Here is a 17160-nt window from a genome sequence, read left to right as displayed (position 1 = left end):
ATGGCCTGAAAGTCTACGGTCTCTTAAGGGCCATGAGTAAAATGAGTTTGATCAGTCGTAATGCAATGACTCATCTTAAAACATAGTATAAAATCTGGCAATCCCTGCAGTGATTGCCAATTTTTTCTCACATAAATCACAAGAATACAGCATTTGGGAAATATAAAATCTGCATTTAGTACAGTGGGAGTGTTTTTCTCATTCTCTGGTTGAGGAGCATCACTGGGACAAAGTAAGGAGAGCCATGGACTCCACATGATCCATGACATAAGATGATTCGATTTGAAAAATAAATGTGCATAATTAAAAGCACTTTTCATTAGTGGTGAAATAAACTAAATATCCAGTAAAATGAACAATTTACTAATTAGTTTTAAATCCAGCTCCTGCCAACAAAACACCCGTTAGTATAAATGGATTCAGGAAAAAAAAATAGCTTATGTTACAGTGGGTAATTATTCAATTTCATTTTGAAATATATAATACTTAAAAAAGTTTCCTAAATATCACAATTACTTGGGTTTTACCATTATCTTCGTTTTTTTTTCAAAAAGGTGGAATTTTACATTTAATGCACACTATTAACGAGTGTTAAATTCTCTTCATATTTTCTCAAGAGTTCAGAAACAGTGAAGAATAATTAAAAGCTCTTAACTAGAAGGGGAACTGTAACAGTCAAAAAGTACAACGCAAGAAAAGGTGGAAGTCAAAAACAAAATTCCACTGACACTTTCATGCCAATTTACCAATTGTTGAAAGAGTTATGGAAAAACTTGTTTCCATTATAAGAGGTTCAAGATACAAATTAAATGTAACTCTGGAGAGAAAATGGATGAAGGTATATGGTGAACATACAAACATATGAAAAGATGGGTAGGTGGAGTTGACCCATGAGAAAGGTACAGACATATTGGGCCTAGTGACCTCTTCCTATTCCTAACAATTATATTCTTTGGCCTTTATGTGAATGGAGTACAGTATTGAATATGGCACAAACACATTGGTTTTGAACAAAACAATGCTAAGGAATTAGTGATTATTCACTGCTGATGTGATAGTGTAAATTTTAACTCTTAAAGAATTTAAAAGAATATCTGGGTATTATTATAAAGACTTTTTTTTTGTAATATCCTGTGTTCATCAAGGTGAGGAATATTAATGGTGGGGAATGGAACACCTTCCATTTTAGGCACCCAGTGCCAGCATCAAGCATTTCCAGGTCAGGTATAGCATTGTCAAATACAGCATAAAGCTCCCTCTACTCTGTCCCAACAATGTGTCTCAGGCCCATTGCAGTTATATTGCAACTTCCAGTCTCATGTGACATGTTTTTTCCCCACACTGTGGCCTCTCTGAATGACAGTTCCAAGTTAGGGACAGTTTTACATTGTCAGCCTAGACCCATGAGGAACTGGACTGATGCTGCCCCAATTCATCTCACATAGGCCAACAGAGGAGACTTATCCCATTACACTGTGCTGGATTTGAACTCAATCCTACAGGTGAAAAGCCAGTGAACTACACAGTCGTCTTCATATATATTTTTCAATAAATAGAAAAAACTTCTCTATTTCCACCCTTTATTTACCTGAAGACCTTCTTTAACATTAGAAATAAGAAAATTATTTCTGCAGAGGTAAAGAAACATGCAGACTTTAAAGCTGCAAATGGACATTAAATACTTAAAGTAGTAGGTTTGCATATTTGTATCTAGAAGCCTTTGTGATGGTATGAAGTGTATTAAAAAGGATTAACTAATGAATTACATTGAAGGGGCATATAGGGAGGAGGCCTTTGTGCCAGATCGTTGCTGGAGGAATCCAACACTAATTCCAATCGACTGCTCTTCTCTAAATCGCTGTTGGGCAGATTAATTGCCCAATGCAAACTGAGTGTCTTAGGTGTGGTTTAGGCTGCAGTTATACTGCAACTTCCAGTCTCAAACTGTGGACCGTGAAACCAATAATCCAGTCATCAGACGTGTATTATACAGCCAATTATAGATTGCACTGAGGTCTGTCACAATGGAGCTCTGAATGTGTGCACTTGGATGCACAAGTAAAGCTTTAATCCCTGGGTGGACGATCTTCAAAGTTGGAAGAACACAGCTGGGGACATATTCTTTCCCCTAACATCAAAGGTATTGAAAAGAAAGTTTATAAAGTGCCCAGAAACACCAATGGATGAAATGGGATTTTTAAAAAACAGTTTTGAACTGGAATTATACTGCACACAGTACAAATTCAAACCAATGAAAGTGTCTCCTGGAGGGAAAGGCTATATAGTACACTCAGGAGTCAAATTGGGAACTGGTCATTATCACATTGCTGTTTGTGGGACCTTGCTGTGCGCAAATTAGCTGCCACATTGCCTACATTACAACAGTGACTACACTTCAAAAGTATTTAGTTGGCTATAAAGCATTTTGGGATGTCCTTAGGTTGTTAAAGATGCCAAATAAATGCAAGTTTTTTCTTTATTCTAACATTTCTTCTATGTGCCACCTGAGGGCCAGGGGTCTGAGATGTAGATGGCTGGTGGAAATGACCCTTCTGTCAGGGCCCCCAAGTCCTGGGATGGACAGGGGACAGGCTGACTCTTTGTCATGGGCTCCTTGTTAGCCTGGTTCTGCAAAGATGAAGGGCTCTGCGGGGAGCTGCTGGAGTGCTCCATGTTCAGCTGCCATGGGGGGAAAAGCAGCCTCTAAGGTACGCACACCAGTTCCTCGACTGGTACTGGGAACAGAGTTCTAGTTACTGGTGATCAGTGGGAGAATGGACCTCACTGAATCAGAAAGATCCTTAAATCCTTGAGAGAAAGTCAACTGAATATCCTTTAATCCCTGAGATGCTGCCACAGACACTTTGCAATCTAGTTGACATTGACCCCTCCAGACAGTCCATATTCATTCAGTGTTTCCACATTGAGTTGGCTGACTTAGATCTCTCATGAAGCAGAGCAAGTTTGCAGATGCTCCTGCAGCTGCCAATTTCTGCAGGTTGCCCTGCAATGAGCTGAAACCTTCTCAGATGTTGGTGCACAGGGCAGTGGATTGCACCACTCTCCCGGCCATCTGCTACACACATTGGGAGAGGCCATACACAACCTCCATATATGTTTAATGCTGTGCTAGCATCCTTCACTTCACGGCAGGACCCCCAGATCATCATCCGTGGGTTCTGCAGCCAGGGGCTGACATATCTTATGCCTCTGCTCAACTACATCAGGCTCCACTTCCACATCTGCATCCTCTGGCTTCCTTGTGCTCTGCATCTCACCATGTCAATTGCTTGTTTACACCTTGTACCCCTTAGAGTGGGTGTCTCTGGGCTGCTGAGTACAAGGGCGGGAGTGAATGATAGTGTGGGTGAGTGGTCAACTGTGTTGCGAGAGGTAGAGGAGACTGCAAGCCATTGATCTTCAGCATCTGTATGTCTCCAGTCTTGCAGCATCTGGAGGAACAAACAGTACTGTTAACTTTAGTCTGCTTGAGCAGCAATCTATCTTAATCGGCTACTTTGTGAATTTCTTATGAGGAAATTGATAGCTGGAGAGATTGAAGAATGCATAAAAACATTAAATAAGAAAAGGTATACATTCTTACAAACTCACAGTGATTCCCACATCTCCAACCCCAGCTGCCAGGCCAAAGTTGTGCTAATGGTTGCCACTGTTTCCTCTTGAAACGGTGTTAAATGTCAGATTAGTGTACTTTTTCCCCAGCGGCCTGAGATTCCCTGGCATTGTGTGCAGTATTTTCCTACAAGAGGGATACATAGTGTTAACTGGCTGCTGAGGTCTACATATCCTGCAGTCACAATCAATCAAGATTCAGGGAATGGATGGTACTAATAGTAGGAGTAAGGGAATAAGGACCTAGGATGTGAGACTTCAATGTGCTAGCATGCATTACAGGATGTGATACAATTGACATGAGTCATGCTGAGTGACTTTGCTTCTGGAACAAGGAACATGATGCCATGTTATAGTCCAAAGAGAAATGCTTGACTATTGCGCCAGGCGATATTCATTTCCTTTTCTATGATTCAATTCACTGCTCTCTTATTCATCTGAAAACACCCTTACCTTTGCTGACTTAATGAGGTCATTAAACTTCTTCCAACACTGTAAGGAGGAGGGGTCCTTGGGGTTCTAGAGGTTCCACTCATAGCTACAGCCACCTACTTCCACATGGCCCATGCTGTTACATTCAATGGCTTCTTCATGGCACTCCAAAAATGGCATCCCTCCCTTCTATAACTTGGGACAGCAACACTCCCATATCAGCCTCAGGGAATTTAGATGCTGGCCATTTCCTTCTGTCACAGCAGCCATTTCAGTTTGTCTTCCAAGAGCTCAACCTGTTAACCTGCAGACCTTTAAATAAGGAAGTTGTGCACTTGCTCTTCCCCTTCCTGAATTCTCCACCCCACCCTCCCCGGCATATCTGGGGCCTGCTGCTGATGGGACTCACATCCTTGTCCCGCCATCATTATTGAAATTAGCTGATATCTAGGTCTCTGATGGGGCCAGCTTCCTTGGATTTCAGAGGGCATTAGTCCCACCCCACCTCCACATTGGGCACCCAGGAATTTCCAGACCAATGTATCTTCATTTTATAGGTGCTGAAAGAATCCATGTGGTGGTATAAATAGTTTATTGGTGCCAAAAAATCTTGAATACAAGAAGCCAGCTGTTCATTCTAAAATAGATTTCTTGTCAGATCTACTGACATTTTTAGCAGAAAGGACATTTTCTGTTTACAATGATGCAAGAATGTCAGCTCAAATTTTACAAATGATGTTTCTTGTTTGTCCAAATATTTTATTGATTTGATTCATCCCCTCCCCAACCCGAACTTTGCTTTTATTCAGTTCGCATTTAGCTACTTATGTTGCTTTACACGTTCACTGTACCAAATACAATCAAGGTAAAATTAGACTTATTGCACACCAGTTCCATCAAAATGAAAAAAGAAAATACAGAGCAAGTCCGGCAGCACCTGGATAAAATGTTTCCACTTGAAACATTAACCTATCTTTTTTAGTTTCAGGTTATAACACAACTTCTGTGCATTTCCAGGTCTTTATTTTTGTTTCTGCTTTCCAGCATTTGGGTGTTACTTCTTTCTTTTTACCCTATTTTGGTACCACTACTTTTATCACCTGAATAAATAAATGTTTATGGCTTTGAATATCAAATGCTTTACATTACACAAATTGTAACCTAAAACTACACCTTTATATAACATAAGAACATAAGAAATAGGAGCAGGAGTAGGCCAATCGGCCCCTCGAGCCTGCTCCGCCATTCAATAAGATCATGGCTGATCTGATCCTAACCTCAAATCTGAATTCATGTCCAATTTCCTGCCCGCTCCCCGTAACCCCTAATTCCCTTTACTTCTAGGAAACTGTCCATTTCTTAACAATTTATCACTTACCTAAAAAGCGTTTGTACATTTACTATAGTTTTGGCATCCGCCATGTAATCCTCCTCCGCACTCATTGTGCTTTCTTTGTCCACCACAACCATATTGGCAGCAAATGTCACCCCACACCTTAGCAGATCATCTAGACTTTTGGACAGGAAACAGTTGAAAATTAGAGCAATATATTAACAGTGCCCTGGATTGGTCATGAACCAATATGCAACAGAGAACACTTCAGCTTAAATAAAGTAGTTAAATGAAGGCTAATGACCATTGGAAAGGTATTAGCTTAGTATTTGAACAATATTTATAAACACTTAAAACAATGACCTAATGTGACGATGATACAGCACTGCAATTATGACATTATTTTACACCTTCATGATATAAATGATTATTCCTTCCATGTTCTTTCCTTCAAAAAAAATGTGACAATTGAAAGTTCTATTTTCTGCAATTATTTTATCTTTACTAAATTTAGTTGAATGGAATGTTAAAACCACAGATTTTCTGCACCCACACCATACAATAGTAGACTAACTAGCAATCATAGAAAATGCTGGAAAGACTCAGCAGGTTAGTCAGCATCTGTGGAGAGAACAGACAGGTTAATGTTTCAGGTGTAGACCCTGCATTTGGCCAGGGAATTCAAGGAAATCTGGGACTGAGCAAGCAAAGTTTCAAGTGGATCTGGGTAAATTTGGATGCATTTGGTTCTTTGATCTGGTTTTGATACTGCTCCATACCAAAGACAAATGGGAAGAACTTACAGAAGCGGACACAGTGTAGTAGGATTTTAACTACTGGGCAGCCGACCAGCAGAATGCGTCATTTTGAAGGCAGGGCTCAATATCATGCCACAGGCGGCAGCTGCAACTCGCTGGCTCCAGGCCAGCACGATATCAGGTGGCTCGGAGGCCAACAGAAAGTTAGGTCTGGGAGCGGGTGCCAATTGCGGAGGGGGAGGAACCCAGGGCAGCAGCAGCCCATATTATTCCTAAGGAGCCCAGAGAAACACTCCTACTCCTCCTGGCCCCGTTAAAATAATTTTAAAACTTACCTTTGTGGTCCGCTGTACCGTCAGGTAAGGCTGGACGGAGAGTGCATGGCACAAGCTCTGACCAGTTGTCTCACCAAATGGCAATCGCAGTCCGATGCACAACATAGCACCCCAATTAGCATATTAAAAGGTCCTGAAACAGGTGGGCACTCTGGCCATCCGTTGTAGGCCCCTTTCAGGATGGTGTCAGTCAGATTGGGAGTGATGATGTGGAGATGCCGGTGATGGACTGGGGTGGACAAATGTAAGGAGTCTTATAACACCAGGTTATAGTCCAACAGCTTTATTTGAAATCACAAGCTTTCGGAGGCTTCCTCCTTCGTCAGGTGAGTGTGGGATTCCATAAAGGTACAGCATATATAGTCAGAGATTAATGCCTGGTGATTACAGATAATCTTTCCAGCTTCCATGACACCACACAACCCTGCCACAGCAACCTCTGCAAGACATGCCAGATCATCGACACAGATGCCACCATCACACGAGAGGACACCACCTACCAGGTACATGGTGGATACTCCTGTGACTCGGCCAACGTTGTCTACCTCATATGTTGCAGGAAAGGATGCCCTGGAGCATGGTACATTGGCGAGACCATGCAGACACTGCGACAACGGATGAACGGACACCGCGCAACAATCACCAGACAGGAGGGTTCCCTCCCAGTCGGGGAACACTTCAGCAGTCAAGGACATTCAGCCTCCGATCTTCGGGTAAGCGTTCTCCAAGGTGGCCTTCGAGACACACGATAACACAAAATCGTCAAGCAGAAATTGATAGCCAAGTTCCGCACCCATGAGGATGGCCTCAACCGGGATCTTGGGTTCATGTCACGCTACATGTAACCCCAGCAGTGAAAAAAAGTTATCTGTTTTTACTACAACTGGTCATTCTCTCTCTTTCTCTGCCTTTCGGTTGTCTCTCTCTCTGTCTTTGTGTTCTGACCGTTTGTGTATTCAGTAGTCTTGTATGTAATGTTTCTCTGTCTGACCACTATTCAACTCCTTTGATTGCCTTGCAAACGGGCAGTTGGAAAGATTATCTGTAATCACCAGGCATTGTTCTCTGACTATATATGCTGTACCTTTATGGAATCCCACCTGACGAAGGAGAAAGCCTCCGAAAGCTTGTGATTTCAAATAAAGCTGTTGGACTATAACCTGGTGTTGTAAGACTCCTTAGATTGGGAGTGGGAATGGGAAAGGGGCAGTAAGTTTTTCCTTGTGATTTTCGGGGCACTAATGCCGCATTTCCACTTGGTGGAGCCAATGAAAATATCCCCCAGCAACTGATATTGTTAGAGAGTCAGTGTCACCATCAATGTGCTTCTTGTAATACCATTAGTTCTCTTTGAATCTATTTTTAGTTATGGTTAAACAGTGAAGTCTGAGGACATAATTGGGGAGAATAGTTACTGTGCCTGCTGGTGGGAAGGAGCTTGATTAACAGCAGTAGATATAGTCATTAACCCACAGTGCTTTAGTCATCATGTCATTTTAACTGAATTTGTTAATTAAGCTCCATTGAACTGTCAGGCTCATTAACTCCTCCAAGTCACATCTTCTCATATGTTCAACATTCATTGTTCAAGTAAAAAATAGTAAATAGAGAGAAAACTTGAAAATCAACATTGGACAGAGATATTTGTACATTTTTGAAAGTGATGTTAATGACAAATAAATCAGTATATATGCAGAATGGTTATTGTACAAATCACTAACATAAAATTTCTACACCAGGTCATGTAAAATTAATTTCCCATGCTCCTTTTTTTAATCTTAATAACAAAATAAGTAACAATCTGTAGAAAATCATGGGAACATTATTGATGGAAATAGTCAACAATTGAATCAAATTATTCTCTTCCAAAAGTTGAGAAGTAACTATGAAATTGGTCTTTTCCAAGATTCATGTAGTGTGTAACATATCCTGAATAAATATTTTTTTTAAAAAGCTCTATTAAAAATTAAAACATTTAATATTTAAAAAGCAACTTAGGCCTGGAATTTTCTTGGAGCTGCTCCCACTCCGCTGCCGTTAATTCACTGGAAGTGATCATCGAGGTGAGGAATGTCAGTGCTAGGAATATTTTTCCCACCTAGTATCAGCATTAATGCAGAGTCAGGTACAGCATAGGCCGAATAGAGCTTTCCATACTCTGCTCTAACAGTATGCTTTATTTCCAAACTTGAAATATCATCAATTGCCAGCTGCACCTAGTGTAAATGTTCCCATTTTCCACACCAGCCATCCATGTGGCTTGTTTCAGATTGCTAATTCATGCTGAATTATGGGCAGTATTTGTGCCAGTGACCCACAATCATTTCATATGGCACTCATAACTGGCAGAAAGAAACTTTCATTTTTTCGTTCTGGCCTGCATTTAAACGTGGGTTTCAAAGTTGAAAAGATAGTGTAATAGCCAAATGTGCCACCCACTCCTGAAAAGTATTATTTTTCAAAATATTTATTATTCTATGTCTCTTCTCTGATGCCCTGAAAGCTCATCACTTGCCAAACATGAGATGCATTAGGGTAATGTCAACCATGGCACAGACTTTGGAGTGGAGACTGAACGTGGGCCCACTGGGTTTTCAGCACAGTAAGTCAAGAATAAATATGCAAGAGACAATGCACAAACACAGAACAAAAATACACTGACCCACATGCAGTTCATGCCACAATGTACTTAACCCTTTTTCAAACAAAACTTTTGAAAGAAAGAAATAAAAGGAAACAATGCTCATGCCAAAAATAAAAGGATAAACTATCGCTGTGCACAGATCACACAAAGCTTTTATCATTTTGCCAGCCATGCCTCATAATCTTACATACTTGTCAATAGAGCCAACCATGTAGTAAACCATAGGAAACCAGCAGATTGCTTCCAGAAAATGTACATCTGGCCTGGAGGGAAAGCCATAATTTAGAAAATGTGCTTTATATACATTGTAACTGTGAGACAAGCATTTCTGCAACTAAATGATAACTGTGAGCAAGGATGTGAGTGAAGATTTTGAGAGAGGTTTGAATGCATGAGGGCTGCCTGAGGCATAAATGATACTTGCACAAATATTTATAATGCAAACATTGTATGATTCTTTTTTAAAAACAAGCAGCTTCTGAGAAATATATTTTCAGGAAGAAATGTTGGGAAAGTCAGACTCCTCTTATCCCAATGCTTTATTGAGCGCTTCATATACATGAGGCTGCCACAAAGCAAAGAGCACAGCATGATGATCACAGTGGGTCTACATGGTCCATACAATTTAGCAAATGGTTACCGTATTATAAAAAATACAAGACACATTCTTTTGTATACAACAGAAATATCACTACGGAGCAGAATTTCCTCAAAAGTTTCATCGTAACTATTTCATGGGAGCGCCATTCCGATAAAAATTCATACGAAACTGATTTACGCCAGTTTTGCACTGAAGCAGATTTCCTTGATTGCGCTGCTTCCTAATGATTTCCCACTTCTTTCCCACTTTGTCCACTGAAACTCTCCACTGCTCATTTACAGGGCCCCACCTCCATGCAATAGACCAGCTCACACAAGTTTCTTGATTTGCACAAATGATGCACTGCCATAAATCCACGCCCTAAAATTTAGGCGCAGCACAGCCCAAAGCCATCTGATATCAGCGTAACTGAGATTTCTGGAATCTGATTCGATTTTCTTCGCACTTTATTTGCGAACTATTCCTACCGAGACCTGAACTATACTTAACTAACGTGCTGTCAGTCTCAGTGCACCCAATATTTTTTGGACCCCATCTCATCTGCCCAATGTATTTAGAAGGACTAAGCAACTGTGATGACCTTCCCAATGGATATATCCCTGTTCGACATAATAATGTAACAGGAAGAGGAGTAGAAGAGGCAAGAGGCTCTGAGAGTCAGGCGCTATGGCAGAAGGTGCTGGCAGGGTAAAAGCACCAGCACAGCAACACAATGGCCAGGATTCCTCCATGCTGCTCCCACTATGCTGGCATTACTTTGCCAGAAGTATGGAGCAAACCCTGTTTACGCAAGTCTGGGCAAAGTAGTGCCGATGGTGTGGGAGCATCCCTGAGGAATTTCCCAGCCAATATCTCTCAAAAGTTAAACTACATATGGTTTTCGGAGGGTAATTATGAATAATTCAAACTTTAACTATGTTAACAACGGCTTTTTGACACGAGTGTTGGATGCTGCCCAAATTGACACTACAGTGAACATGTTCAAATTATTTTTTGTTACTGGACATAGCAATGGAGCCACTGCCTTTTAAGTTGCAAGTAGAAATGGGAGGCTAAATCAGAAATAGGTTCCTCTCCAGAAGGTCTGGTGGTAGAATGTCAGGGATCTCAAATGGACACAGTTGAAAAGAAATGTTGGACCAAATTGTTTTTGATGGGCATTTTGGTAATTAGACTTTTTAAATAGCTAGTATGACAATACTGGGGTGTTTTCGGGCAGGCTGAATTCCTAGCCCATGTGGAGTAATGACATACTGTAGATCCTCCAGTGCATTACTGACTTCTTGGTCAACAGGCAACAAATGCAGCATATTCTACAATGTTTATTCCCACTTATGTATACAGTACTGCCTTCAATAATGTACATGCCACCACTGTAATATAAATGAGATAGGATGCGTGCCCCCAGAGGTAGGCAGCACCCACGTGCAGCTGTTCCGATTTACCACCTCATATATCGCTAAATATACCGTTGGACATACCTGTGTCACACAGATGTCACTGCATAATTGATCACATCATTGGTCTATCTTCTTCATATAAATATGGTAAAATGCTCAAGACATATTACTAACAAGACATTGCCCCTTTAGACTGATAAATCATGTTGACACCTTCATCTTTCACTTCACATTAATAGGTTAGTTCTAGGATTTTTTTGTATAAAGATGTGTTTCTCATTTCTGATTTTGAGACGATTGTTTGGGGAGTTCCTACACGCCACCTAACAAATGTAGTTGTGATAAAATACTTCAAATCATGTATCCTAGCCAGGAAGATTCTTTTCGCTAGCAAATTTGTTCTTGATGGAGTAACAAAAAGAAATCAAAATAATGCCCATAAAAAAATGGGTATTCCATGTTTTCAGAACACACACTTCAATTTCAGAACATTGTCATAGAAGTTGACTTGTAATTACATTTGGTACTTTTAAAAAGGCTAGAACTCTCTTTTAGAACAGTGGCCTAAAAACTGGTGTGCATCGGCCTGCTGTTCCCTGCGCCGGAATGGGTAGGCCCAAGGCCCACCCAATATTGGGCCTCAGGCGTCACTTACATCATACCGGCGAGCTACAAACACCTGCTTGGTGTCCCCAGACAGCTTGCCAGCAAAGAAATTACAGTGACCCTCAGGTAGGTCTTGGAGGAGGGGGGGGGAGAAAGAGGAGTGACCGGGAGAGGTGGGCAGGCAGCAACTGAGGGAGGGAGGGAAGCAGTGACCGGGAGAGGGAGTAAGCATTGGCCCGTAGTTTTAATATGGAGCCAGGAGGAGCAGGATTGCTCCGAATCTCTGTTCACCCTCTATCAGTCCAGCCCAACCCTGCACTTTGCCCCGCTCCATTTCTCTCTCCCCTATACCAGCCAGTCCTGTTTCTGGTCACCCCTAAGCGGGTGCTGATGTCACGGAGATGGGGGCTGCTGCTGCGGCACGAAATTTAAAAGGTGCAGTTCTCCCGAACTGTTGAAAGCAGTGCCCAAGTGATTCATGTCCCATTCCAGGAGACTCAGCATTCCTAAGCTTCGAACACCACAGGCCAGATGAAACTGTTCCATAGGCTGGATTCAGCCCGTGGGCTGTATATTTGACACCCCTGGTCTGGACCAGCTGGTTTAGTTAGAAAAGTGGGCCAGTACCTAGAGAGATGGTAAGGAGGATAAGAAGTTGATTGTTCACACTGTGAAAGCAATAGACTGTTCATTGACATATTTTATGTATAATAAACCCATCTGAAGTCATGCTTTGTCTCAACAGTGCTTTTTAGCCTACCTTCTATAAAGAGAACATAAGAAATAGGAGCAGGAGTCGGCCAATCGGCCCCTCAAGCCTGCTCCGCCATTCAATAAGATCATGGCTGATCTGATCCTCACCTCAAATCTAAATTCATGTCCAATTTCCTGCCCGCTCCCCGTAACCCCTAATTCCCTTTACTTCTAGGAAACTGTCTATTTCTGTTTTAAATTTATTTAATGATGTCGCTTCCACAGCTTCCTGGGGCAGCAAATTCCACAGACCTACTACCCTCTGAGTGAAGAAGTTTCTCCTCATCTCAGTTTTGAAAGAGCAGCCCCTTATTCTAAAATTATTACCCCTAGTTCTCGTTTCACCCATCCTTGGGAACATCCTTACCACATCCACCCGATCAAGCCCCTTCACAATCTTATATGTTTCAATAAGATCGCCTCTCATTCTTCTGAACTCCAATGAGTAGAGTCCCAATCTACTCAACCTCTCCTCATATGTCCACCCCCTCATCCCCGGGATTAACCGAGTGAACCTTCTTTGTACTGCCTCGAGAGCAAGTATGTCTTTTCTTAAGTATGGACACCAAAACTGTATGCAGTATTCCAGGTGCGGTCTCACCAATACCTTATGTAATTGCAGCAATACCTCCCTGTTTTTATATTCTATCCCCCTAGCAATAAAAGCCAACATTGCGTTGGCCTTCTTGATCTCCTGCTGCACCTGCATACTAACTTTTTGATTTTCTTGCACTAGGACCCCCAGATCCCTTTGCACTGCAGTACTTTCCAGTTTCTCGCCTAGAAGAGAAACTAGGAGGCAGCATATGCAACATTTCAATGCTGCTTTACAAAGCATGTGTTCTCTGTTGCGATCCCTGGCTCATGTTATTATTTGACGAGATATTGGGCAATAAAAGGTACACTCTAGATCGTAGGGGTGCCAGGTCGGTTTACAGGACTGAACCTAAGGAATATCTGGTCCAAAAACCCAGACACTGTGACACTTGCATTTATATAATGCCCTGTTGCATCAATATGTCTCAAAGCACTTCACACAATGAATTACTTTGGAAATACAGTGATCTGTTTTTGTCTTGAGGACACACAGAGCAACCATTCTGGGTAGCACTGTCCCACAAACAGCAATGAGAGGAATGACCAGTTGAGCATTCTGGACCCCCAGAGAACACACTGCTCTTCTTTGAATAGTGACATGGGTTCTTCTGCATTTACCTGAGCCACTGGAACAGGAAGACTAAGCTTCAATATAATGTGCCATCCCTAATGATAACCTTTCCAACAATGCAGCACTCTCTCAGTATTGCACTGGATTGTCAGCATAGATTCTAAACTCAAACCACAATATAAGGCTTGAATCCACAACCTTAGCCTGGGGTGACAGTGCTACCAAATACAAAAAAAATTTACTTTACATAGCTCCTTATTTCATGGAGTAAATTTTAACCCCCAAGATCGGGTGATTTGGAGGCAGGTGGGCAGTGAAAATGCTAAATTTTCGGAGCGGGACTGCATCCCGGCTCCAACGCACTCCCGGGTTTGACCCAGACACGTTTGGATGCACGCGAGCTTCCGACACCCGGAAGTCCTACCGGCACTTAAAGCCAGTGGGCCGATATTTAAAGGGCCAATTTAGGCATTTAAACACTTAAGGCGATTAACTCTGTGTATTGACTTACAGAAACCATTTTAACTTCTCCTGAACGTGTCCCCCGTGGCCTCTGAAACACGCCATGGAAATGGAGGTGAGTTGCAGTCATTTAGATCTTTAAACCAGTGATTGACACACATGAATAAAAGGTGAGTTTTTGCAGCAGGGCAATCAGTTCTCTCAGACTAACCTTTGGCTGGGAGTCCTTTATGTTTAGACTGAGATTTCTTTGTTCGCAGAGAATTCTTGTGTTCACACATATTCGCCTACATTTTGAACTCCCTCAAACTGACATCAGGATGGGGGATCTATTCCACAGTACATCCGAAGAGGAGGCACATCACCAGGCACGCGTGCAGTTCAGGGAGTTGCAGCTCCACAAGACAGAAGTGCACTACAAAGACCTGCAGAGTAGCAGAAAGGGAACCAATGGAGGGGTTGAGGGCGCAGGAGGCACTACCCACATGAGAGGGTGTACAGACAGAGGCTGAGCTTCCTGGACCTCTCTGAGGAGCAGTGCCTACGCAGGCTCAAATTGAGTCGCCAGGTGTTCGCAGACATCTGCACGCTCATTCATGAAGAGCTGCTCCCGGCTGGGCCTGATGGCCATGCATTGCTCATCACAGTTAATGTAACCACTGCCCTCAATTTCTTTGCCTCCGGATCCTTCCAGGGCGCCACCAGTGACATCTCCAGGGTCTCTCGGTCGTCTGCACATAAGTGTATACGACAGGTTACAGATGGCTTGTTTGCCAGGGCATCCGACTACGTCAACTTCCCCTGCGACATCATCAGCCAGGCTGAGGGGCAGTGGGATTCCACTCTCTGGCTGGTTTTCCACGAGTGCAGGGCGCAATTGATTGCACACACATAGCAATCCAAGGACCTCAACATCAGTCAGGACTGTTCATCAACTGAAATGGATATCACTCCATCAATGTGCAGCTGGTTTGCGATCACCGGACGAGGTTTCTGCAGATGTGCGCCAGATTCCCTGGCAGCGGCCATGGTTCCTTCATTTTGAGCGAGTGCATCATCCTGGTTCTCTTCCATGCACAAAACAGACATAAAAGCTGGGTCCTTGGAGACAAGGGATATTCCCTGCAGACATGGCTCATGTGAGAAATCCCACCGAGGCACAGTACGGTACAATGACAGTAACATCACCACCAGGTCTGTCATTGAACAAGCCATAGGAATGCTGAAGAGGTACCTGGATCGATCTGGGGGAGCCCTTCAGTACTCACCAGTGAGGGTGTGCAGAACAATAGTCTGAGGGATGAGGTCCTGCAGGCAGATTTTAAAGAGCTAGGAAAGAAATTAATAAGCAGGACCTCAAAAGGTAGTAATCTCCGGATTACTCCTGGTTCCACGTGTTAGTGAGTACAGAAATAGGAGGATAGTGCAGATGGATGCTTGGCTGGAGAGATGGTGCAGGTAGGAGGCATTGGGACCAGTTCTGGGAGAGGCGAGACTTGTACAAGCCTGACGGGTTGCACCCCAACAGGGCCGGAACCAATATCCTCGTGGTGAGGTTGGTAGTGCTGTTGGGGAGGGTTTAAACTAGCTTGGTGCGGGGATGGGAACCTGAGCATAGATTCATGAGGGACAGAAACAGGGCTGGAAATGGAAGGCAGAAAATTAGTAAGCGAGTTTGGAAGGCAGAGGAAACAAAGGTTAGAAAACAGACAACGAAGGAGTTTGGCAGTGCTTACTGGTATATACCTCAAGGCAAAGAGTACACTGAATAAGGCAGATGAGCTGAGAGCACAGATAGACACGTGGAAGTATGATATCTTAGCTATTACTGAAACATGGCTTAAAGAGGGGCAGGAATGGCAGCTCAACGTTCCTGGTCACAGGGTTTTCAGACGAGAGAGAGAGCGGGGGGGTTAAAAAAAAGGAGGGGTGGGGGCAATATTGGTTAAAAAAAATTACAGCTGTGAGGAGGGATGATATGTTAGAAGGATAATCAAATGAGGCCATATGGTTGAGCTAAAGAACAAAAAAGGGGCAATAACACTGCTGGGAGTGTACTCCAGACCCCCAAATAGTTAGAGGGAGATAGAAGAGCAAATATGGAGGCAAATTTCTGAGAAGTGCAAAAACAATAGGGCAGTAATAGTAGGGGATTTCAACTACCCTACTATGAACTGGGATACAATCAGCATAAAAGGTATAGAGGGTGCAGAATTCTTAATTTGCATTCAGAAGAACTTTTTTAGCCAATACGTAGCAGGCCCAACAAGAGGGGGACAGTTCTGGATTAGGCAATGAAGCAGGGCAGATGGAAGGAATATCAGTGGGAGAGCATTTTGGTGGCAGTGATCATAATTCAGTTAGATGGAGCATAGTTATAGGAAAGATAGAACAGGAGTAAAAGTTCTAAATTGGGGAAAGGCCAATTTTACTAAGCTGAGAAGTGATTTAGCAGAAGTGGACTGGAAACAGCTACTTGAAGGTAAATCAGTATCAGAGCAGTGGGAGGCATTCAAGGGGTTCAGAGTAAACATATTCCCACAAAGAAAAAGGGTGGGACGGCCAAATCTAGAGCCCCCTGAATGACAAGGGGCATATAGGGTAAGATAAGACAAAAAAGGGAAGCTTATGTCAGACACAGAGAGCTCAATACCGGAGAAAACTTAGAAGAGTATAGAACGTGCAGGGGTGAAATTAAAAAGGAAATTAGGAAAGCAAAGTGTGGACATGAAAAATACTGGCAAGTAAAATTAAGGAAAACCCAAAAATGTTTTATAAATACATAAAGAGCAAGAGGATAACTAAGGAAAGAGTAGGGCCTATTTGAGATCGAAAAGGTAATCTATGTGGAGGCGGAAGATGTGGGTATGGTTCTTAATGAATACTTTACGTCTGTCTTCACAAAGGAGGGGGATCGATCAGAGATTGTAGTTAAGGAGGAGTGTGAAATATTGGATGGGTTAAACATAGTGAGAGAGGAAGTATTAAGGGGTTTAGCATCTTTGAAAGTAGATAAATCGTCAGGCCCGGATGAA

General features: G+C 42.6%; 1 protein-coding gene across 1 annotated transcript in view; it reads right to left on the bottom strand.

Moving 5' to 3' along the window:
- Window positions 1-17160, bottom strand: part of LOC137325483 (potassium channel subfamily T member 2-like) — a 576738-nt gene that overhangs the window by 218298 nt on the left and 341280 nt on the right. Inside the window, exon 22 of the mRNA XM_067990641.1 lies at window positions 5444-5578. Within this exon, the coding sequence (XP_067846742.1) occupies window positions 5444-5578 (135 nt within the window). The remainder of the gene's footprint in view (window positions 1-5443; window positions 5579-17160) is intronic.

The sequence above is a fragment of the Heptranchias perlo genome, chromosome 9 (assembly GCF_035084215.1).
Source record: "Heptranchias perlo isolate sHepPer1 chromosome 9, sHepPer1.hap1, whole genome shotgun sequence".
Lineage (NCBI taxonomy): Eukaryota > Metazoa > Chordata > Chondrichthyes > Hexanchiformes > Hexanchidae > Heptranchias > Heptranchias perlo.
This window is presented reverse-complemented; position numbering and strand designations above follow the sequence as displayed.